Source organism: Leptonychotes weddellii, chromosome 4 (genome assembly GCF_054177405.1).
Source record: "Leptonychotes weddellii isolate Sample4059 chromosome 4, ASM5417740v2, whole genome shotgun sequence".
In the NCBI taxonomy this organism is placed as follows: domain Eukaryota; kingdom Metazoa; phylum Chordata; class Mammalia; order Carnivora; family Phocidae; genus Leptonychotes; species Leptonychotes weddellii.
The window spans coordinates 72,321,282-72,346,550 of NC_138372.1; the positions used below are offsets into that span (position 1 = coordinate 72,321,282).

Genomic DNA, 25,269 nt, shown 5'->3' on the forward strand with positions numbered 1-25,269 from the left:
GTGGAGGAAGATAGGGACCAGAAAATGAAGACATGGAAATAAGTAGTATTTTTAGACTGAGAAAGACTGAAGCATGTTTACAAACTAAGAGGCAAGTGGTGGAGAAGGACACACTGAAAGTCCCTGAGGAAAGACCAGTGGAGAGGAGTCTTTGAGGAGAGGGTGGTCATGGGCACAGGTGGCCAGGCCAGCCTTGGTCAGGGAGAGGGACACCTCATCCTCCGAGGAAGTGAGGATCTGGATCTGGATATAGCTGTGGCTTGTGGGGTCAGGGGTGGGGACGGGAAAATATTGTGCCTGATGGTCTTAACTGCTGCTGTGAAGAAACAAGATCTGAGTGTTTAAAAAGGGCTTAAAGAGAAGGTGGAGGGAGGCAGACCAGAGTGAGCTGAGCAGGGACAAGCAGAGCTGACAGGAGGCTTCAAGGACATAAGCATGAGCTGGGGGAGACGCTGGTTATGATCCTCAAGCTCATGCTCCCCGCAAAGGGACCAAGCCCCAGACCTTTCCCTGCTCCCCATCCACACTGTTCACTGGCCCCGCTGGTCTGCACGATCCATTCGCCCACCATCTCTCCTTCCGCTCCTCAGCTGCAGCCTGAGGTCCAGCGTGTGAGGCTCGTGTATGCGTATGCGCTCGCGCTCTCTCTCTCCCCCCCATGCCTCTTCCACCTACTGCTCCTTTAGCAGCCGCTCAGTGCTACCTCCTCCAGGAAGTTCCCTGACCCAGGGCCCGGCGTCGCACAACACGCTGAGTATTCTGCCTGCCCCGCACCTGTGGGCACCGTGGAAAGAGCCGCGTGCGCGCCCATCTCCCCAGCGGACTCGCAACTGCTCCTTCAGGGCCGGAGCCTGCAGCGTCTCCCCAGCGCCCGGCGCCCAGCAGCCCCTCAGCACACAGCCTGGGCGTGGGGGTGGGGGTGGGGGTGGCGGAGGAGCAGATGAACTCTAAGTAGGAGGCTGGCTCACGGGTCTCTCAAACTCCGTCTTATTGTGAAACCGGGATTCTAGCTTCTGGGTTCTTGGTGTGGAACTGCTTTTGTAATGGCACCCGTGTTTCAGAGCGGACACTGAGGAGAGCTGTTGCCCATACAAACTAAAAGATTGATTGTAGTAGCTCTTTTATAAGCCAGAAGAATAAGCCGTGACATGGCCAGAGCCAGATTCCAGCAGTAGCCCCTGGGACTGTGGACACGCAGTGGAGATCCAGATGAGGACAGAGATGCCGCAGTCCAAACCCATGAGGCACCTCTCCCCATCCCTCCCCTTCCCTCCCCTCCCCTCCTATCCCCAACCAGGGCAGCCCGAGTTTTCTCTGCTGGCCTGGAGACATCCCAAATATGCATCAGCTAAAAGACCCCAGAGCTGTCTCTGACATCTTTAAACCCAGTGACAGGGCCCTGGGTCCTCCACGCACTGCAGACCTCTCACAGGGCAGAGCAGGAAGATCTCTGTGGCCTGAGCACCCTGACTCTCCAGGGTCCTCCCCGATGTTTGGTACAGGCCCCTTTCTCTGTGGTCCTGGAGGTGATAAACCCACTCATAGAATTTTCCCAGGATCCCAGTCTCATTTCTGCTTCCCACCCACGTCTCTCCAACAAAAACAAGGCCTCGGCCAGGATCCAAGCTCTGGGGTCTGCGGAGAGGGGATGCTGGGACCCAGCCACCGTCAGGCATGTCCTTCCTTTCCCAAATGCTGAAACCAGATCCCCCAAGCTCCCAGATGCCAATGGAATGCATTTAGGTCTCTTTACAAAAAAGCTGTGCTGGGCTTTTTTTTGGGGGGGGGGGGGGCAGGAGAGATAAATGAGCACCTAGCAGCTGCCACAAGGAGGGGCTGAGTCACTTTGGAAAGCCTTCTCCCGAGTGGCTTTTTCCACCTTGCACAGCTGATGCTGATGGTGCGTCGGCCCTACTGACTACGGCGGCTGAGGCCGTCATCAACACCAGGATGGAGGCCTAGTGCCCAAGCTGTCACAACAGCAAACACACCAAGGGACTGGCCACAGGGAAGGCAAGCGGGACCTTGGTTGGCTCTACCATATTCACACAGGAAGGCAGTTTCTAACGAAAACAAGTTCCAGGAACCCAACCCCCTAGGGATGGGCAGATGGGACACCTCGGGCTGCAATGTGCATTCAGAGAGGCTCCAAATCCTTTTTGTGGGGGCAAAGGAAACGACTGAAAGCAAAACACAACACAACTGTAGCAACAGCCTGATTTCAGCTCTTCCCACTATAGAGCACTTGACGGCCGCAAGGATGATCAAATCTATGTGTAGGAAAGCATGTGCTTAAAACCCACTGCCTTCTAGCCATGTCTTCTCATTGGCAAGACCACAGCCACTGGACTTAGTGGCTGGTTAGCCGAGACTCAGTGGCTCATTCATCCACTGACTCTGTATTCCAACCTCTCTGTTGAGGGTCCTTCAGAATCGTGGCTATTCTGTACTTGCAAGGTAACTCCCACCTCTTGGGTTAAAACCACACTGCTCTTCCTAGGGGTGGCCATTAGTAAACTGGCAAAATTCAGCTCCTTTCTCCCTGTCCCCATACAAGAAAAATCAGAGACACAGGGACAAGAAGAAGTAGGGGGTTTGTTCTTACTGCCAATTCTAGAAATGGGATCTACTGTGCTTCTCACCAAATTCCTTCTGGGGTTCACGAGGGACCTCAAGGTGGTCCTGCCACCACTTGCAGGAGGATTACCCATTCTCCGAAAAGCAGTTCGACATCCCCCGAGGCCTCTCCTGAAAACTGAGGTTGGCACTGTTTTTTCCCAGCCACATTGTGCACTGAAGTATTAATATATACAGTATCATCTCATTTTAGGTTTCAGTGGTCTTAACATGGTATCGTAGAACAGACATTGCGCTTGAAGCCAGATGAAGGTAGAACCCAGTTTCAACCCTTGGTGCCCCACTAAATGATTCTGGGTAGGTCGTTTCTCTGAGTCTGTTTCTCCTCTGTGGGAAGGGGTAAACTGGTGCCCTGCCAAACTTGGAGCACTCATTTTGAGACTTCAGTAAGACAATGCACTTGCATTCCCTGTGAAAGGACGCACAGGGAAGCTGGAGAGACTTCTGCAAATGTAACAAAATGACACCATGACCTAATGCTCTTGTAGTAAGTCCTTCAAAGCAGAGGGGCTGGGCCTCCACTGTCATTTATCAACTCCCCCCCCTCCCCCAACAAAGAGTGCTTATGCATGGATGGGCTACTACATTCCACGTTCAGGGACTTTTGAACTTGAACATGCCCCAGTAATGTTATGGATCAATAATATCTTCACTCCAAACTCTTTTCCACTGGGCATAAGCAAAATAGCCTCTCCTTTTCTCACCCGGGATGTTAAGGTCATGACCCTCAATATGGCTGGAACATCTCATCTCTGGCCTCAGCTCCCTGGGGGCCAGCGAGGACTGCATACCCTTAATTCTCCTCTCCATCCTTTTTTTTTTTTAAAGATTTTATTTATTTATTTGAGAGAGAGAATGAGAGACAGAGAGCACGAGAGGGAAAAGGGTCAGAGGGAGAAGCAGACCCCCAGCTGAGCAGGGAGCCCGATGTGGGACTCGACCCCGGGACTCCAGGATCATGACCTGAGCCGAAGGCAGTCGCTTAACCAACTGAGCCACCCAGGCGCCCTCTCCACTCCATCCTTGCCACCCCCCACCCCGGTCTCACTCCTTTCCGGGGCCCTTGTATGCAAGTCCACACGAGGCCCCTAAATACATTCTAAATTCCAGCAAATCTCTGCAAGTAAGATTTTATTCCCTCCAAGTGCCAGTGTGATGGTCTCCTATGTAATGAAGAAGCTTTTATATTTTTAGTTTTCTTCCCATACAACAAACACTATTAATAACATTCTAGTTTCTCCCGAGATGATATGGATTAGACCAAATGGAAAGTTACCATGGCTACCAGAGTGTTATTTTTGGTTTGAGAAATTCATGCCAAGGGAAGCAGCATACACGGTCAAGAACTGGAGCTTTATTTCTGCTTTGCTATCAGGCAATCAATCCCAATTTAATTTTGAAACCCTAATTGCAGCGGAAACTAATTATGAGCGGCAAGACCTGAAACCCCTAATTAAAGTAGGAGTCAATAAAGCGATTGGCATTATCACTGGGGCGACTCTGGCAGGGAGTTAAGCCCAGGAGGACTTTCTCTCCCAGGTAACCACCGAAGGGAAATGGGGCAGGGAAGCGCACTGTGAGGCTCCATGCAGGACCCGAGGTTGGGTCTGGAAGCTCATCCGTGTCTGGTGAGCGAGCAAGCCAGGTCCTCTCTCTGCGCTAGGAAGATGCACCAAACTGGGGCCAGGTGAGAAGCCCCAGATGGAAAGGAGGTGTTTCTACGACCAGTCAACCCCCAAGAGTGGTCAGGGGAGGCCAGGGAAGGAGGAGCTAAGGGGAGGGGGAGGCCAGGGAGGGACGGCTGTACCCCCATATGTCACTGTGGCCTTTCTGTGCAGGCCTTGAAGGATATAACAGCAGAGGAACAGGGACATCCACACAGAACCTCGTCACTCAGACCCAGATATTTAGCGGCTGTTTGCTCACATACCAATGCTGAGTTGCACTTTTCTGAATTAGCAGAAGGCTTATGGCAGGACTTCTATTAGAGTGAAAACCTACTGCCAATCTGAAGCACCCGGTCCCTTTGGGACCTCCTGGTCTATCTTTGACAGGTTTAAAATACCATTAATGGCATGACTTCATCTACCGGACGCTAGAATGATCCATATTTAGGCCAGAAACCACATGGTCCTCATATCACCCCACTGGGCTCCAGGACAGAAAGGGGCTCTTCAATCAGGGAGGAAACACTTTTAAACTGATGATTAATTGCTCATCCCCCTCCAAACTCCTTGACAAAGAGACAAAAATGAACTTTGCTAAATGGTTAGAAAGCTACTCTGAACACTCCAAGAGGGCAGTAAAATCAGAAGAAACCTAACCTCTTCTCACTCAGTGTCTATTTTTCTACAAAGGGCTCTTTCTCCCTTTAATAGGTTTTTCTGTTACATTTTCCTGAGAATTCTTTTAAGCATTATTGAGAAGGAAGCCGAACATCATAATGCTGCTGTAGCTTTTTCAATTGCACGAAGTCAGTCAGTCCCTCAGGAGACAGAGCTCCACCATCTGGGTGGGAGGAATGTCATGAGACTTCAGATTCCTATTTCTCATGAATAAGGGAGGTCCGTGGTCAAGCTAAGGGCCGACGGGATTTTTTCCAAGGCAGACAGACCCACGGATCAAGGAGAGCCTGTATTAACCTTCACTCTTAGTGTTGTCGCTGGCAGGCAACATAGAACACAGGTCTTGTCTTGAATCAGTCCAATGAGGTTGAGTATTTTCATCAAAATAGTGTGTTGACTTACTACGCAAAACCTTTGGTGTTGGTGTCTTGTAACAAAGGTTCAAAATGAGAGCAGTAAAGACAAGACAGTTCCAAACACTGAAATGTTTTAGAACCTGGCTGAGATAGGAAAGGCGGTATTTGGTGGCTTCTGTAGGTTATATACATTATTGACATAATGCCCCAGCAGGCTCAGCAGAGAGAGGGGCTCAGCCAGCTCACAGCCACGGCGAACAAGGGAAGAGAGATACAAAGAGAGAAGGAAGAAAAATAGGTCCATGTTACCAAGTTACTTTGGTACAGAATTTCCACCCAAGGAGACTGACAGAGCTTCTTCCCCAAACGCAGCCTTGGAACCCCCTTCTGTGCAGCTGGGTTCCGTTTCCAGGGGAGGGAGGCACATCACGAGGGGCTTAGCCCGATCTACCAGCCAAAGAAAGTGCCTCTGTTTTTACAGCCAGCAGGCTGCAAACTTTTTCTGGTGCCTGTTGGAAGACCAAGGCTTTCAAGGCTCCCAAAAGAATCTCCAATGCATCTTATCTCAACACCGCACGTACCTTGGCTCCCAGGAACGGCTTGCGGTGATAGAAGCAGCACAGAACTGCCGACAGGGCGTGGAAGGCATTGCAATCCTTAGGCATCTTTCAGTGCCCGGTCCCTGGACCACACACTTTCCTTTTTCTAGGGTTAAAAGAAATGGGGCTTGCGCGTCAGAGCCCCAGCCCGTCGCGGCAGCCCCGCTGCTCCCGCCCGCAGTCCAGCAGCCGGCTAGGGGAGCGAGCCGCTTGCTCCTTCTCGCGGGCCAGTCTGGGACTTCTCCCCTCCGCTGAAGCCAATACGAGCCACTCGTTCAATTCTGGCAGGCTGATGTCCAGCCTGCCAGGCACACAGTGCCAGAAATCCTCATGTGACCAGACTTGCTTTCCGATGAAATTCTAACCTCTCGTAGAAGAGCTTTGGGCTTTAGCTGTCCCCTCAATTTAGAGACCCGGCAGAAATCATTATCCCCCTCAAACAGCCTGTCCTTCCCAGGGCTAGGGCACCAGGCAACCAGCTCCTGGACGCTTGATCTGTGCTCGTTACCCCAGCAGCTATGGGTTAAGGAAGCACACATCACACCACCTTGTGATGAGACAAAGGCTCCTTTGAGAAAAGGACCTAAAAGGTGACTGGGGTGTGACTTTTCCTTAGGACCAATCCTAGAAGTCCGAGGAAACGGAGGCAGCGTCCCTGTCCCCACTCTCCCAGCCCACCCGCAGTACTGTTTATTTTTCATTAGAATGCTCCTGGCAGCCAGTTTGCAGCTGATAACGTTGGCCTAGCCATCACTGTTGGCAATAGGGTCTTCTGGTGTTTAATCAGCAGGTCTGTTGGCAAACACCCTGGGCGCCCCATCCCGTCCCACCTGGCCGAGCCGTCTGCTGGGAGGCTGGAGGTCAAGCTGTACACCCTCTTCTGACTCAACTCTTTGTCTCACTTCCCTCCTTCACTTCAAATACTCCGTTCAGTTGTCCTCTCTGGCTAACCCAGATCCAGCACTCAGACCAGGTGGCCCACACAGCAAGCCATTCTCCTGTTCTAAGAGGCCCTTGCCCCCACCAGTCCTGAAGGGGAATGCTTCTCTTCTTGCATTCCAGTCAGAGTGGATGCTCAACAATTCTGGTTTTTATCAAACCCCGGTTTCTGCCTGTAGCTCTTCCTCTCCTACTGGTCCAGACGTTACCTTTCTATGGCTTCGGCCACTCAAAATTGGAATGTGTCCTGAAGCTTTCTGAAATTTCACACAGGCAGAAACTTGTAATGAGGACGAAACAGAACCTATTCAGTCCAGAAAGGAACAACACCAGATGAGGCATGAGGGAAGTATGAGAAATATCCAACAGGATTAGTGTCAAATCCTCAGGAGGCCTCGGCCTTTGGACTAGGTCAAGTCGGCCTGTAAAAATAGAGACTTGTTTGTTCAATGCCTGGAGCAGCCTCTGTGCTTTAACACAGCCTGAAGGGGCAGAGGGGCAGCCTAATAAATACATAGGATACAGGGACAGAGCTACAGAGGGTCTGTCACCACAGGAATGACGGGGGAGGGGAAGCTGACTTCCTCTGTGCTCCCTCAGTCCCTCTCTTCTGTCATTTTGAAGGCCAGATGTGCAGTCCTGGGGGCTCCTGGGTCTGGGGAAGTCTACCCAAGAACCTGGAAGCAAGCATCAAAGGTGGTAGAGTTCACAGGGCCCTTGGAGTTGGTCCAGTTGGGGTCGATACAGTCCTCCAAGATCCATATACTGTATCCACGAGCAAGCATTTGCTGTTTGCCCTGATTTCTATTAGAGAGGGTTCAAACAGAGCAGTCAGGGCCCATGACCTGTGGGGATGACTCATCCATGAGGCCTACAGTCAACAGGTAAGGGGCCCAGTTTTCATCTGCTCATCCCCTTTGGCAGGAGACGTGCTCCACCAGGCTAAAAAACTCCCGAGAGGCTACAAAAAAGCGCATCCCCAGTGTGGGACAAGGAAAGAAAGCAGCTCCTTAAATCCCCCACAAAAATTCAGAGAGATTGCCCAAAGCCTCTGAACTCCTCCTTCCCCCCAGAAAGTCTGAATTGAAGTATACTCCTGAAAGAAATATGCAAATAATTCAGACTTGTAAATGACCAAGAATTATGTCATCAAGTGCTCTGGGGCCAAGGTAAAAGCAACACAAAAGATCCTCCGGTCACTGTAGAATCATGGTTCTTGTCACTTGAGGCTTTCTCTGTTTACTCTAAGAAATGTCCCCCAAATGCCCAAAGAATTGCTTGTCAGGATTAAAGAATGGGTTAATCTTATTAGGTAACTGTTTCCTAAGCACTTTTTTTTTTTTTTAAAGATTTTATTTATTTATTTGATAGAGAGAGCGAGAGAGTACAAGCAGGGGTAACAGTAGAGGGAGAGGGAGAAGCAGGCTCCCAAGGAGCAGGGAGCCGGATGTGGGGCTCGATCCCAGGGCCTTGGGATCATGACCCGAGCCGAAGGCAGACGCTTAACCATCGGAGCCACCCAGGCGCCCCTCCTAAGCACTTTTTAAAAAAAGATTTATTTGAGAGAGAGAGAGAGAGTGAGCGTGAGTGCACACACGCCTGTGCGTAAATGGTGGGGAGGGGCAGAGGGAGAGGGAGCAGACAGGCTCCGACCCTGAGACTGTGACCTGAGCTGAAACCAAGAGTCCGATGCTCAACCGACTGAGCCACCCAGGCGCCCTGTCACTTTTTAATTTTTTTGTTCCTCACCAAAAATAGTTTCTGAAACTGCACTCAAAGGTTTTAATAAATTTCTCCTGAAATGGCCAAGGAGGGAGACTAAAATAACGTGTTGTTGTTGCAACTAAAGATGATAATTGCATGAATTTGCAAAGTGCCCTTCACTGACTTGTTATGTTTTTCAATATCTGCATCTACACTGATCAATTCTCCCACGTTCTCCTGACAGTGATTATTCTCTTCCAGTTACAAAGAAACAGAAAACCAGGACGGCATGTCACTCAGCAGAGAACAGACAAAGGACCAGGGACTCCAGCCTGTGATTGCAGAACCTGGTATTGTAATCACACAGAAACACAAATAAGAGATTTTTTAATGTCTTTATAATTAAACCTGTTACTCACACAGCCCCATAGAAAGGCGGTGACCTGGGGCAGGGGGGTCACTCTCTGATGATTTGGTGCATGTGATTTAGGACCAAATTTGGATTCAGGGTTTTCTACACACCGTGCTCTTCTCAGGACAGGGGTTGGCATCTCTAGCGCAGCCCCAGGGACTGATGGAGAGGGAGTGGTGCTGGATAACCCACAAAACTCTGGGGAAACTGTGCTCTCTAGCGCCCCCCCCTCTGGCCTCCTGGAAGACTTGTTCCTCTGCACCAAGGGACACACCTGTGAAAAAAGCCAGGGCAGGGCAGCCAGGAAGACCCTTGAGGGAGATTCCCATGCCTTCAGGTCAAATGCTGCCCACCCCATCTGGGAAGAGGGTTAAAGCCCGCCAGAGGAAGGTCCCTGCTCCATGCCATTTTTTCCTTGGGCAGCCCTAATACTAACCTGCCCTATTTAGTAACCATGGAAACGGGAGCAGCCTGCCAGCCATATCCCCGCAGATGCGTGCTTCCTGTTGGCAACAGCCCTTGGGTTGAGAGAGGCTGAAAGTGTGCAAGAGTCCCTCTCCCAGAGAGTTACAGTCCTCACTAGAAGATCCGGCTCCCACTGAGGCAGACCCTCTCTTTGACCTGGCACTGGGGGAGAGGTCTGTGGGAGAGAAGGAGGTGCCTACCAGGTATTTGCTTTTACCTGTTTTCAGGGCAACCAGGAAAACAAAGCTGCCAATACTCTGCCATTGTCCTCCCCAGAGCCGGCCCAGAATCAAGGCATCAAGCCTTAGGTGCACTGAGGTGCTCTTGGTCACTGTCCCACAGTCCAAGGACAGCACGCTGTCACCAGAGGGCACCGGTCTAAGGCTGCAAGGCCTGGCTCATCCCTGCCCACAGGGACACACTCAGAGCATCAGTCAAGGGATGAACACTAGCCGTGGAGGTCAAAACAGCTCAACCTCTCATAGCAACCACTGAGACTCCACCTCCTCAGCAAGATCTCTCTCTCCCGGCTTTTTTGCCTCCACTAAACCCCAGTGATCAGACTCTCAGTGAACAAAAACAGCTTTAATGAGCTGGCGGTGGGGGGGGGGGGGCGGGCAGGTAAGACCGATCCTACTACCACTTCCATTTCCCCTGGTGTCCTAGGAAGCAGGAAGATTAACCTGGATTGGCCCAATCCTAAATATCCAAGACCACCCTCTGCAGGTTCGGCCCTTTGAAAAGCAGTGAGGCAAATGCCTGGGAAGCCCTGGGCCAGGGAAAGTGTGTTTCTCTGCAACCCTGTCTCCCAAAGCTTCCCAGGCACCTGGCCGTCTGCATGATTCTGAGCACAGTAAAGCCGGAGGGCGGCGGGGTGCTGCGGCTCAGGGTACCTACCCTCCCATAAAAGCCACAGGACCTCAGGGCTTAAGGAGGTCTCCCAAGACCACTGAGGGTGAAGAGAAGCTGTCAGGGAGGAAGTCCCCTTCCCCTCACGCCAGACTCAGCAGCTGCATAAGCCGCCAAAGACCGCTGGACACATTTTCCTACATGCACATGCAGTTTACGTCTTGCTCAAGAAGGGAATGCACCCTGGACTCGGCAGGAGGAGGCCGCTTTGTGTACTGCTGTGCATAAGATGTTCACTTGCGCCCGGGAGTGCAGAGGGTGCACTGAAGAGTGTTTGCTGTGCACATCTCCATCTGACAGTCCCCCAGATTCCTCACAGCGGTGAGAGTATGGCTGCCAAGTGGCCTCTGTCCGGAAGCAGTATTGATCTGCCTAGCGCATCGAAAAAGGAACAAAGGGCAGTACTCACACACACACTTTTCTCTACTGGGTCTTATGCCACCCCTCCCCCCCAATAAATTTCCATTTCTCTAACTGGCTATTAAAATTGTAGAACTGACCATGTGGAGCTAAATCAGGTGAGCGCCCAGCCTGGACTTTGCTTTCTTGCTCTATCACACACAATTCCATCCCATACGTCCCCCCAACACCACCTACTTCCTGTTATCACCCCAGAAATCCTAGGTTACACAAGCCCTATTTTCTGTTTTTAGCATTAAGGCAAAAATGAAAAGAACAAGCATGGGGCGTAACTCCAGCCTTTCCACCGGCAGGCTCAGAAAGTCTCTGGCGGTCTCCGTCTTTCCTCAGAGTCCATGAAAACCATCAACCCTCCTCCCCTAGCAAAGAGCACATACTGTAATGTTTTATGTGTAATTTTAGGGGAGCCCTGGGAGTCTTACGCATCCAAGATGACCTAGCCTCTGCACGCTTCCTTCCATTCTACCCTCATGATGTGCGCACCTCACCCAGAGCAGGCATTTGCTTTTCTGGTTATTGTAGCTCCTACGTTTTCTGCGCTGTGCACTTTTCTCTTTCTCCTTCCTTCCACTTTGGTAAGTGTGAGCTATCTAAGCAACTAATAGTGACCACAAATGCCCCTCAGACGCCCCTCCCATGCAGAGCTGCAGAAAGCGGCCGAGGGGCTTCTGCAAAGCCAGAACACCAGGAAGGCTCACCAGCTGGGACCAGCTGCACTGTCTCCCATCTCCACCGCCCCTGGCTCTTCCATCTTCATAAGCACTTCTGCAAAATGACATCTTCCAAAACTGAGCTGTGAGACACAGATTTGCATGTCTCAGAAGTGACGCTCAAGGTAGCAGGTTAGAAGGAGAGCCAGGGTGGGTTCAAGTCTTCACTGCGCCGCTAGCAAGCTGGGGGACCTTGGGAAATTTCTTAACCTCTCTGAGCCTCAGTTTCCTCCTCCAATTGACCAGGTCTTTGTGAGGACCCGGTGAGATAAACACATAAAGAGCTGGGCACCCAACAGAGTAGGCACTCAGCATATGTGAGCTTCCCCTCCCCACTGGGTCCTCCTGCAGGGCATACGCCCTGTCTCACCCACCTGTTGGGCCCCGGGAGCCATGACCCCCGCCAGAGCGCGGCCAGCTCCCACCTGAGCCGCTGACCGGCAGGCTGGTACCGCAATGACTCTTGAATCTTAAACGCCAGGGAACGATGAGGAGTTTAAGAGTTGTTTCAGTCTTAAAATATTTTTAGCCTTTAAATTTTAAGATCCCATATTAAAATTGCACATATGGTTTTAATCACACTTGCTCAGATGTCTCAGATGATTTTCTACTCCAGAGCCGCTGTCCTTTGGAGAGTTGTTTGTTTTAACAGGCAGGATGTATGTCCACAGCATCTGCCTACTTGGCCCTCACCCAGGGGAACTCCTGGTCCATCCACAACTACTGAGATCTCGATATCGCACCCCATCCCAGCCAGTCTGACTGGGGATCCCGTAGCCCCCTAATAGGATCTGGGTTGCACCCCTCCTTCTGCCTTGCCCCCACACCCAGTTGGCTGCTGCAAAGCTGGGCTTCAGCCTCCGTCCTGCCTGGATGTCCCGCCTGATGCTCCTCCAACCTTGCCCCCTTGCCTAGTGTTCCAGGGTCTTGCCCTAGGACTAGACCTTCCACAGGAGTCTAGAGTCGCCAGATGACCACCTCCCATGTGCCTGACTCCTTCATTCTTCACCGGCCCTATTACCGGCTCCTCTGATACCAGCCACTTCTAGAATTAGAACAGGGCCGGGTATGGATGCTTAGATTTCCAGTGTCCACCCAGACTCTGCCTTCCACCTCGATGTCCCTTCCCCTCTTTCAACCCTAGCAGCAGGAACTGCCAGAGTTACAGTGCATTCTTCCAATGCCACTCTGTGCCCTTCTTCCACCTTAGAGAGGCTACCAAATGTCCAAGTGCACGAAACAGGCATCGAGGAATGCCCGAGAGGGCTGGAATCCTGGGGCACGTGGTGGGGTCGGCCCCAGGTGAGAGGTGCAGGCAGAACCAGCTGCACTCATTCCAGCCTTGAAAGCTGGCCAAAGTGCATCAGGAAATGAGCGCATTAATCCCTTCTGTTTTCAAGCAAATTCCAGCCACCTAAGTGAAATATTTCGGTGGAAAAATATCTTGTTTTCATGGCTATAAACTGATCGTGGGCCTTATCATCAGTGACATACTGGAGCATTCTGCCTCCTGCCCAAAGAGCTAGGAAAAGCAGGCCAGGCCACGCGTTGTTGAGCTGGGGTGGAGTGGGGCTCCCATGAGCTACTGGAAACTGCATGCAAATGGTTGGGTGAGTATCTGTTCACTGAGGTGAGGAGAACATGGCTTTTACCCATTTCTCAAAGAGTGACGTGACCTAAAAATCCCCACTGATCCAGAAGGACTTTCAGTGGTTCTTCAAGATGGGGCTTCTGAGGGTCCTACCTGATCTTTTGTTCTAGTGGGGAGAAGGAGGAGGGGAAGACCTCGGTCACCGGGGACGTGAGCAAAGGCAGGTGGAGGCTGCAGCTACCATAAGGTCGGCCCCGCAGGGCTGAGGTCGGCCAGAGGGGCAGATAGGAAGCCTTGAGGCCTGCAGTATTGCCTTCCTTGCTGCCGTCGGAGCAGCTTTAAACACGTGTGAGAGGAGGGGAAGCCTTCCCCCACTGGTGCCCGGGCCTTGCTTGTCCACCCCACTCAGTGTCACGGCTGAGCTGAACGCAGAGGCACTGCAAGGTGGACTCGCAGCCCCCCTCCCCCACCACAGGCACCCCGCCTGCCAGTGGGAGCTGCCCTCACCCCCCTACCCCGTGCAAGGCCCCCAGGGGCCAGCATTTATACAGAGAGCGTTCACCGTAGTGTCTTCTTTAATACTAAACACCTGGACACACGGACTATTATCTCCATGTCACCTGTGAGATCAGACAGTACTCCGAGTTAATCATTAAACCAATGCTGAATCCAAGTGGCTGGATCGATGGGGGTGATAATGGAAGCATGGCTACCACCTGGTTGCCTGGAGTACCTTATCTTGTGCAAAGCCCCAAGGCACCAGCCCCGCCGAGGGACAGACAGCCTTAGCAACAGAGGCGGCAGGTCTCATCCAAAATATCCCATCAGAGATCCTCATTCATTACTGATGGGAAAGGGCAGGACATGGACAGATGGATGCTGAGGCAGAATCTGCAAAGAGCCAGGAGGTAGCAAAGCCCTAGAGCACCAGGGACGACTGTAGCGCTCAGGGACCGCCTTGGTGAATACAGAAACACCATCTAGGTGTACTTCTCTAGGAAAAGGCCGACTCACATGGAGTGTTGCATGGAAAGGACCATACTGATTACCAGCCAGTTTCTTCACTTCCTGAAGTACTCAGGTGCCAAGCACAATGCCGCCTACAGAAGTGACATCCAGACTCTGGTCAACACTCCTGGTGCCCAAGGTGGGACAATGGGCTCCTTCTGTCAATGACTCAAAGGATAATACCATCCCTGGCCTTGCAGTGTGTACCCAGAGGAGTGGGAGGGCAGGATGGAGGAAGGGAGAGTTACCAGGGAGAGCAGCAGGAACCCACCTGCACCAATCTCTAAGAACACCACAGGAGCCTCAGGGCCGGGGTACTTGTGACAGCAGATGCGGGAATTTCTCCAAGGCCAAACTATAAGGGGAATCCACGGCCCCTCTGCTCTGTTGCCCACGACTTCTCTGCAATGGCGTGGATCTGACAATTAAACTGGGAGGCAATGGGTATCCAGCACATAGGAGAAAACCAGAGAAAGAGTAGTACAGGGTTTGAAAAGGCCAAAAAGAAAGTACCTCTGCACAACCTACTACTCGTGTGTCAATATTTCACATATTTACCCCAAGTAGACAGACACAATTAGAAATATAGCCCACTATACTTCTGATCCTGAAAAGTCAGGGGAAAAAAAACGATGTAAATAGCAGACAGTGGTTATTACGTTTAAAAGCTTTACCCCGTGGCATGTACATTCCTACTTGTTTTGGATGTGTGAGCCAATCAGAATTCTGAACACTGAATGGTTCAGGAGTGGACATAATGGACCTAAGTTAGACAATCAGAGTCCTTCCCTGGGATTTTTCAAACCAGAGCAGAGGAAGAGGTCTCCTTTCCCCCGTGGGCCATAAACTTGAAGATGAAAAACTAGTGCAGCCTACGGCCATGTGCCCCCACTATATCCACACAATGATCGGAGTGAATGTGGCCAATGTGCTGAGAAGCGGATACAAGGACTAAGAGTGTGGACGGCCTTCCTTCTCCAGAAGAGTCATCAAGCCAGGCTACTCCACCCCTGTCCTTGCCAGTGGTAAATCTCCTAGTTCACACCGTCAGTTTGAGAGTTTACTTTACCAGTGTGAGATTAAGTAAAATTTGAGATTGAGACAGAACACATTGTGCTGGGCTCTACTGGAGTTCACATGTATGAGAGATGATCTATCTGAGAAACGCTCAGAAAGAGCCAACATAAACTCATGTTACATGAAAACATGTGTAATGCACACCCATTAATAACAGGCCTGTTCCCTCGTGTTTCAGTGATGGGTGGAAATTAACGGTGCTTCGTAGCCGACTGCAAGGATGCTCCATTAAAGAGTTGCCTTGAGTTCTCAAGGAAGGAGCAGACATGAATTTGCCTCCAGGAAAAGGGAGAGGGATTCATGGAGTCGGAATGTCCTGTGCCACTGAATGGAGGTGTGAGTTTTGCTCCCACACCCAGCACCCCTCCCAGGCTAGGGGAAGCCACGAACAAACGGCTCATTCAGCGCTGCTCGTGCAGGCGACAGCACCCTCTTAAGTTCCTGGAGGACATTTCCAAAGGCTACTGTGTTCTGTGGAAAGACAGAGGACCTAATCCAGAGGTCCTGTCTGAGACAGCCCCTTATTAAGGCCAGATGGACTTTACCAGCGACAACTGATCACCTGGGAGGGCAACTCTCATGATTCTTTGTAGGTCAAAGAAAGGGAAATTTGCATTATCCCCCAAATATATTCAAATCCTCCCAAATTTACTCCTTATGTAGTCCTTTGGTGAATACGGCCCAGAAGGAGCCTCGGAGCCCTGGAGCCCTGGTTCTCGGTCTGTGTGGCCCTCCCTACGAGGCTTCCTTCACCTACTGCTATTGCTTTATTTACCCCAGTGAAGGCCCTAGCTCCAACACTGAAGCACTCATTAAAGTGACCCGTGTGCTTGTCTGTCTGCTTCAGGACTTACCGTCTTACTCATTGTCAACACTCCGATGCCCAGAAGGACTGGGGCCAATGCCTGAACAGGACAGGGGCCAGAGAACGTCTGGAGAAAGCACAGGGATTGTGCATCTGGGCCCACAAGTACCTTGGAAAGGAGATGCACAAGAAGCACAGATGCATATTTCTAGACACAGTTCTTATGCATCCCCACTGCAAAGAGACAGGGACCCCCCCAAATAGTTCAGAACCACAGAGGCCCAAGACATGACTTGCCACACGAGGATTATGATCCTCATTGGATTAACCAGGCTTGCCATATCTGCAGCTAGATTAGGACTGGTCCCTTCTTCAGCCCCTCAAAAGCACCCCACTCTCCACTGTGAGCTACCTGGGTTCCCAAATGGAGAGAGGCTCCCGGAACACGTGACTCCCAACTCCTACCACCTGCACGAGCAATCCCTGAACGCTCTGCAGACCAGGAGATAAGAAGATGCAGCCCTGTCCTGCCCGGGCTTGTTCCAGCAAAGACCCAGAGAAGACAGAGGGGAGGAGACTGGGCCACGATGGACTCAGATGCTTCAGAAAAACACCCACCTGGTCCTAGGAAAAATGAGAATCCAACTGGACCCTGGTGGTCACAGGAAACAGTCCATCAGCTTCATCACTGCTTCTGAACAAAACGCTCTTTTGAGAGTGTGAATGGGGGCTTTATGTAGTTAAGTTCTCATCCACGGGCTAATAAATATGTGAAATGCCCTCTCAGACCAGGTTCCTGCAGCCTGGACACTGAGGTCATTCAAGAAACAATTAGATGCCATCTGGAGAGATCTGGGACTCAAAAGGAAATTGCCTCGCAGGGCCAAACAGCATGTTCTTGTTCCCAGGGTCTGACACATCCTTATCTTCACTGACATAAAGGACGGATGGAGCTTGGCCAGCTAATCCACACTGGGAGCACAAAATGGGCAAATGTGGCAGCAATTAATAAAAGGTTAAGGACCAGGAGAATGTTCATATTCAGTCTGCCTCAAGTAAATTTATCCCTTAACTGCACTTTCGCATCCAAGCTGAGCATCTCTGCCATAAACCAGACCTTGGCCTCACCAAGCTTTGGGTTTTCACAGTTTTAATATAAAGCAATCAGAGCAGAACAGCAACTGTTTCTGCACCAGCTCCTCACAGTGTACAATGAGCGACTCGATCATAGGAAACAGAGTATTTACTGAGGCCTCACAATGCACTCAATTGTAAAGAATAGGCCCTGATTTCTAGGATAGATTCTCAATCTTTTCTCATTTTTTTTTAAAGATTTTATTTATTTATTTGAGAGCGAGAATGAGAGAGAGAGAGAGCATGAGAGGGGGAGGGTCAGAGGGAGAAGCAGACTCCCTGCCGAGCAGGGAGCCCGATGCGGGACTCGATCCCGGGACTCCAGGATCATGACCTGAGCCGAAGGCAGTCGCTTAACCAACTGAGCCACCCAGGTGCCCTCTTTTCTCATTTTTTAAATGAAAATTTAATGTCTCTTCTGTCTTAAAAATCAGTATTCTTAAATGTAAATGTTATTGTTTTAAAAAACCCCACTTAGCTAGGGAAAAAATATGGATTTAGATCAACAGGAGATGATGATTCCTGTTCTAAGTGTTTCCGCGGCTTTATAACAGCTCTTAAGTAGCAGGAGCCCCTCTCGGACAGTGATGTTCAAAGTGCAGCCTATGGGCCTGCAGGGGCCTTTCAGGGAGTCCATAAGGCCAAAACTATTTTCATAACAATACTGAGACATTTTGGGGTGCCTGGGTGGCTCAATCGGTTTAGCATCTGCCTTCGGCTCAGGTCATGATCCCAGGGTCCTGGGATGGAGTCCTGTGGCGGGCTCCCTGCCCTTCTCCCTCTGCCTGCCGCTCTCCCTGCTTGTGCTCTCTCTGACAAGTAAATAAATAAAATCTTAAAAAAAAAAAAATACTGAGACTTTTTTGCCTTTTTCACTGGGTTGACATTTCCGCCAATAAGGTGAAAGCAATGATGGGTCACACTGCTAGGACCTTAGCACAAAGCGAGGGAGAGGCACCACACTGGATAAGGGGTCACTGTATTTCTTAACTACCATTTTTTTAGAAAAAATTTATGTTTTAAATATTGAAAAAACAATATTTAAGTATTTCTCTAAAAAATCGCCAGTTTCGCTGAAGAAATCCTTGATGACGCAGTAAGAACTACTTGCTTTAAATCATAGCTGGACCCTTGCGTCCACGTCTCAAGCGTACACGTGGCCCTTCTCCGGCAGACCCAAGTACAATGTCATCTTGAGGGAAAGCAACCGTGTGCTCAACTAGCTGCTTTTTTCATGGAACACCATTTCTACTTCAAAGAATGTCTGACAAACTGTGGTTATTCAGATGTGGGTATTTATCTGGCAGGCATTTTCTAAGAAAGGAACAAAGTGAGCCTGTCACTTCCAGAACAATGGACAGTATTTGTTGCCAGGGATGAAACCTGAGCATTCAACTGAAAAATCAGAATTTGGGGAAACTTGTATTCATGACCATGAGCTTGACAGCTTCCCGATACTTTAGTGATTTTTCTGAAAAGTGGTAATAATAAACAGAAGTGAGTTTTTAATATTGTATAATGAAATATGTTAACATTTTGAATATCTGCACAACTCAGAAAACCAGTGTTTCTAAAATGCCCAATGCATAGTGGTACAAAATCACACATGGGTGTGTTCTAGGAGACCAGACACGAAAGAGATTTGCAAAAATGTACAATGCCATTCTTCTCATTAAATTTTGTTTTGGAAAATGATTAGTTTTTACGAAAATAATTAGTTATTTTTAAATGAGTTAAGTAAATATTAAAAAACTGCTATATTTTAATTTCTAATACAATAAACCAGTAGTTCAAACTCATATAACTAAAACTCTTTGGTGTCTCAATAATTTTTAAGAGTGAAAAGGGGTCCTGAGCTTAGTTTAAGAACTTTGGCTCTAATACACCCGAGCTACTCATTTTACATAATTTTGATCGAACCTTAAGTTTTTAGCATATTTATGAAGTAGACTAACAGAGGGCTATTTTTATTTTAATAAATAACTCTACTATAAAGACACTAACACTTATAGAGAAAATTTGGAAACTGACAGAAATGTGAACAAAAACTCCGTAGTTGCCAGGAAATTAATTTTGACTTACTACTCAACACTCAATCATGCTACTCCCAGTTTGTCTCTTACAGAAATTCTCACAAATGTGCACCAAGCTGTCTGAGTTGCAGGCAATGCCATCTCTCCAGTATTTCTTTAAGATTGATTTATTTATTTGAGAGAGACACACACAGACAGCGCAGGGGGGCAGGTAGGGGCAGAGGGAGAATCTCAAGCAGACGCCCCCCTGAGCCCAAAGCCAGGTTCCATCCCAGGACCAGGAGATCATGACCTGAGCCAAAATCAAGAGTGGGCTGCTTAACTGATTGGGCCACCCAGGCGCCCCTTTCCAGTATGGTGCTTCGCTCCTCTGTACTCCCATGCACACCCAACCCGGCAGGAAATCCTAAAGACTCTGCCTTCATATGAGACCAGAATGTCCCTTCTTCACCACCTCCAATGCGGTCACAGGTCCAAACTATCCTGACTCACCTGGATAGTGCCCACGGCCTCCCAACTCCTCTTCCTGTTCCCGCCTTTGCCCCCCAAAGTCTGCTAGCAACACAGAAGCCAATGTCATCCCTACATGGCTCCCCACTTCACTCCGCAAAAGTTACATATGGGACCCATGCAATCTTCCCCGTCCCCCTCATCACTCTCTCACATCAGCTTCTGGTACTCTCTCTTGCTCACGTTCACCCTTGCCTTTCCAGCCCCTCTGGCCTCATGGCTGTTCCTTGGTGGAAGAAGTGAACTCTCATCCCACTCCGCCTGGGCACACACGACCCCATAGGCTCAGGGTCTTCCCCCTTAATCTCTAACAGGCTGACAATCTGTTTTCTGCTTCACCTAATACCAGCTTCCTTCTGGTCATTTTTTTTTTCAGCTGTCAAATCGCAATTCACATATAATTTTTTCCAAGGAGGCTCTTTGGTTACCACAGGGTAAACTTCAGATCCATGCCAACCCCTCTCGCACAAAATCTACATACTGTGTCACAGCACCTTAGAGCTTTTTTCCCCAAGAATGTAAGACAATTTACTCTATTAATAAAATGCCTTAACGATTTTAAACTGTATTCTATAAAGCCAACAAAAACCGTATAAAATATACTTTAAACACAGCCCTTGGTTCTGAGGTTGTGAATATAATGTTAATAACTTAATATCAAAAGCTCCCAGCATAATTAGACGTAACTGCAGTCAAACGCTGCACGAGTGTGACATTTTTATTACCACTAGAGGGCAGAATTTAACAGCAAACGAGTCCAATGCTAACAAGCCTGGCCACCCATTCGGGAGCTGAAGAGTTACTGGGACCCTATAGCTGGCAAGATCTCCTGAGGAACTAACAGGTCTGAGCCAGAGGCTCTCAGAACTACACCTTTACAAAGTGTATATACCTCTGCCTAAATGTGTGAGTATTTAAGGTGATAACAGTGACCCCACCATGTTTGTCCTATACCAGGTTGGCAAGAGAAGGTAGGCTGAGGTTAGTTATAGGAACTTCCCTGCTTTCCTTAAATAAAATCACTGAGGAATTTCTGGAAAATTTTTAGAGATGGGAGTGTCACCTGCTTTGGGAAACTTCAAGATCTTTAGAAAAACCTCATTCCTTCTTCCTTCAATTTAAATGCTCTTTGTATCTGGTTTTACGTGGTCATCAGTCAGCCAGCCAGTCACTAAATACTAAGAAGACAAGAAAAGGTCCTTGCCCTCAGAACTCACATTCTAACGAGAAGAGGTTTTTGGGGGTTTTTTTGTTTGTTTTTTAAATAAACAAATAGGATTTGGGACAAGTGCTCTAAGGATGATACACAGAGGAATGAGATAGTGTGACTTGGTGAGGCAGCTCTTAGCAGGGGGGTCAGGGAAGGTCCCTCTGAAGCAATGACATCTGAGTCAAGAAGGACCAGCCACACAAAGAACTACGGTGATAGTTACTACATGAGTATTTACTGAGCGCTACCTACATGTCAGGCACTGTGCTAACAACTTTACATGTATCAACTAATTCAACTCCTACATTCTCCCATCTAGTGTTAAGGAAATTGAGTGCCAGAAAATTTTGGAAACTTGCCTGAAGTCACCCAACCGAGACATGGCTAAGTTAGAGCTTTGTGTCTATGTTAGTTCTGGGGCTGCCCTAACAAAGTACCACGGATTCAGGGGCTTGAAAATAGAAATGTATTCTCTCAGTTCTGGAGGCTAGGCGTCTAAAATCAGGGTGTCAGCAAGGGCTACATTCTCCCTGAAAGCTCCAGGGGACCACCCTTTCTTGCCTCCTCCTAGCTCATGATGGCTGTAATCCTTGGTGGTGTTGGCTTGTGCACACATCAACCCAATCTCTGCCTCTGCGGTCGCATGGCATTCTCCCTGACTGTCAGTGCACAAATTTCTCTCTTCTTCTAAGAACACCAGGCATTGGATTAAGGCCCACCCTAATCCAGTGTGATCTCATCCTAGTGTGATCGTATCTGCAAAGCTCTTATTTCCAAATAAGGCCACATTTAGGTAGTAGGGGGTTAGTACTTCGCTATGTCTTTTGGGGGAACACAATTCCACTCACTTTAAACCACTCAACTTCAAAAGAAACTTCCATGCCAGGGCAGTAGGAAAAGCCAGCAGGGAGGGGTACAGTGACTAAGGCAGACGGTAGTAGATGAGGTTAGGGGTAGACAGGCCACACGCAAAGGGTTCTAAGGTCCAATTATAACATGGAGTCTAGTCTGACGCCATAGCTTCCATTCTTTTTTTTTTTTTTTTAAGATTTTATTTATTTTTCAACAGAGGGAGAGAGACAGCAAGAACACAAGCAGGAGGAGTGGGAGAGGGAGAAGCAGGCTCCCCACTGAGCAGGGAGCCCGATGTGGGACTCGATCCCAGGACCCTGGGATCATGACCTGAGCCGAAGGCAGACGCTTAACAACTCAGCCACCCAGGCGCCCCATAGCTTCCATTCTTGATTGCATGTTCGTTTTCCAGTCTCTTTGCCACCTCTCCACCTGCCATTGCTTGGGATCTCAGACGTGTCCTTCTACTTTCAGTCAAGGATGAAGGCTGCAGCATAGAATACAAATAGGAATCTAGCCTTATTCCACTCACAGGCCAGACAAGGCTCCTTGGAGCACTTCTAGAGGGCAGCTCCAGGGTTGACCTTGAGTCAAACCATCAAGTTCAGGAGGCCCAGGGAGAACTGACTTCTGACTTGGGACACCGAGAGAACTCACCTCAGGCTGCCCTGGCAGAGCAATCTGGCCTGAGGACATTATCCAGACAAGCCCCAGGCAAGAACAGTCACGATTCAAGCCATTGTGCTGTCCCCACATGCCTTTCAGCCAGCAGAACTGAAGACGGCAGATGTGACAGGCCCAGTGGGGAGCCGCTGCTCACGGCGGACAGGTCCACCCCACGAGCTGCTGAGAAGTGTCCAAATCGTGCAGTGTAGCCACAGCATCATCTCTGTGATTGTGCAAGGTCTCACAACCTGCACAAGACTCACTGCTGTGTCATCAGGTGAGATGAAAGTGACGTCAGTGACGCAAGGTAGCACCACGGAAGTGTTGGTGTGAAAATTTTTGCTGAAAGCCCACTACGCATTACTGGGAGGTAAAACAGGGACAATGTATATGCATGTAGTCTAGATCAGGGGTCCACAAATCTCTTCTGTAAAGGGCCAGACAGTAAATACGTCAGGCTTTGCTGCCCATTCTGTCATATCTACTCAACTCCATGGTAATGGTGAGAAAGCAGCAATACGTAAATGAATGGGTGTGGCTGTGTTTCAATAAAGCTTTCTCCATGTTGAAATGTGAATTTTTGCAATTTTCACATTCTTCTTTTGATTAAAAAAAAAAAACATTTAAATTGTAAAATCCATTTTTAGCTTGCGCCGTACAGTGACAGGCGGTAGGCCAGATTTGGTCTCCTCCAGCTGTAGTTTGCTGATCCTCCCAGTCTAATGATATCCCCAAATGCTCATCAATTAATGTAATGTCACTGCGGTAACAAGGTCTCCAACTGGAAGTTTCCTGTCCTCCCTTAAAATATTCACTGGCTTCTGGCAAGATGCCAGGCACTCTTGTGAACTCTGGAATTCCCCCGGCTTCCTCTCCCTCACCTCCTCCAGTTAAGTCCGCATGGAGCCGTCACCTCACCTAATAAAATAGCTCTTCATTCTCTAAAGGGCCTCCAGCCCCCGCCCTGACTTTCCATGCCCACTGCCACTATCGAAGGTTAGGCTCGCGATAACACTTGGCTCCCATCCCTCGCTCCACTGAGCAATTACTAACACATGGTATATGCTCCCAACTATCTGTTGAATGAGCCAGGGCAGCAAAATATCCACAAGCTCAGCACTTTCTCCGTGTGATCAGCAGTCTGAGGTGGCCTGTCTCAAAACCAAACGTTTCCCCTACGGGGGTGGCAGCACTTTTAAGGGCTAAAATATGATAAGGTTTTAGTTTGCTTTTTAAAAGTCAGGCTCACTGAGGTATAATTTACATACAGTAAGAGTCACCCTTTTGAGGACCGTCACCGTCCTGTGAGCTTGGAAGCAACCACAATCAAGGTATTTCTATCATTCTAAAAGTTCTTTTGTTCCCTTTTGCGGTGGACCTCTCCCCTACCCCTTTTCAACTACTGATCTGTTTTCTGTCACTAATAAGTTTTTATACGCATCCCACAGTCCATTCCTTTTTAGGCTATCACGCCACTGTAGGGTGCAGTACAGTTTCTCCATTCACCAGTTGAAGGACATCTGAACTGTTCCCGGTTTTTATCAATTATAAATAATGTCACCATCAATGTTCACATATGGATTTTGAAATGAACATACATTTTCATGATACGATTTCACTTCTTGTAAATGCCCACAGTTTGAAAGCCCCTGCGGGAAAGGGTTCCACTGCATGAGGGACTGCCCTCCACCCCTATTCTTCTGTCTTCCCACCCTGCCTCAGCAATCTGTTTTTAAATTGCAGTAACATTAAACCTCCCAAGAAGATTTGCAGAGACTGTTTTCGGGGTGGAGTGGGAGAAGCTAGACGGACGGGAGCTCTCCCCGCTCCTCTGAATGTGAGCCCCAGGGCTGTTTCACATTCACCACGGGCAGCGTTTGATCTTCTGGTCCCACTGGGGACCGTGCTGGCTCTGCGGATGTGCACACTCAGGCAAAACCCTGCAGAGCCAGCCAAGCGGGCCGTTATTTGGTTCATGTAACTTGCTAAAATCGCGCGGAATGTACAGCGTGCCATTGTTTTTGTAAGTGCCTTTCATGACTTTGTTAGCTGGCTAATTCAGAGCAGACTGGCCTGTTTCCCCTGCTGGAAGAAAAGACTTTCGTCAAAGGCAGCTATTTAACCGTGGCCATGGCTGCGGCCATCTTGAGCACAAAGCGGAGCTGCAGCCTCCCGGGCCCCTCTCCCAGGAGCTCCCCAACGCCGGCAGGCGCGCTTATTCTTGGCGCTGGAATTCGCATAATTACTCCTCTTTTAATCTGCTGGGTGACCTAATGTAGCCCCAGCCTGGCCGCAGGAAGAGGCCTTGCTGAGATCTGAGCCTTGGGCAGCCTGTCACATCTGTAAGGCCCTCTCAGAAACAGCATTTCAGTGCATTAACCCCATAAAGGACTGATTGCCAAGGCACTTTGGCTCCAGAGCTGCTTATGCGCACTGGGGAGGGGGGGGAGCGCGGGGAGGGGACTGAGGCGTGGGAGGTGGGGGAAGGAGCCGTCGGAGGTGCAGGTCCCCACTCAGGATAATGGCCCAGTCCTGTCCCTTTCCCAGCCTGCGAAGGAGCTCAGAAACTGCAAATCATTTCATAAAAGCTCACAAGTGGTTCTAGCAAGAATCCACCCAGGCTGCCTATAAAAGAAAGGATATTTGTTCACTAGGAGGCTAGCCAGGGACAAAAGGCTGCATTCCGTCTTGACACTTGCTAACTGCGGTCGCCTGGAGAGCAGGCCTTTGTCCACAGGCGGGCATGGTGCTGTTTACAGCCTGGCCACGAAAAGGGGCTTGCCTACATCTTGGCTAATTTGAAAAACAGTCATCCCGATTTCCTTTTCTACTTGGCTTTATTTTCCAATTTATCTTTCTTAAGGACATTTAAAAATGCAAAATCTAT

General features: G+C 49.4%; 1 protein-coding gene across 4 annotated transcripts in view; it reads right to left on the reverse strand.

Annotated features, from left to right (window-relative positions):
* Positions 1-25,269, reverse strand: part of BCAR3 (BCAR3 adaptor protein, NSP family member) — a 130,251-nt gene that overhangs the window by 45,013 nt on the left and 59,969 nt on the right. Inside the window, exon 1 of one of the 4 annotated variants that reach the window (XM_081818815.1) lies at positions 5,920-6,520. The exons of the other annotated variants lie outside the window; for them this stretch is intronic. Coding sequence (XP_081674941.1) covers positions 5,920-6,003 — 84 coding nt within the window. The 5' untranslated portion in view covers positions 6,004-6,520. Of the gene's footprint in view, positions 1-5,919; positions 6,521-25,269 lie in introns of those variants that run through there. 4 annotated transcript variants of the gene reach the window in all.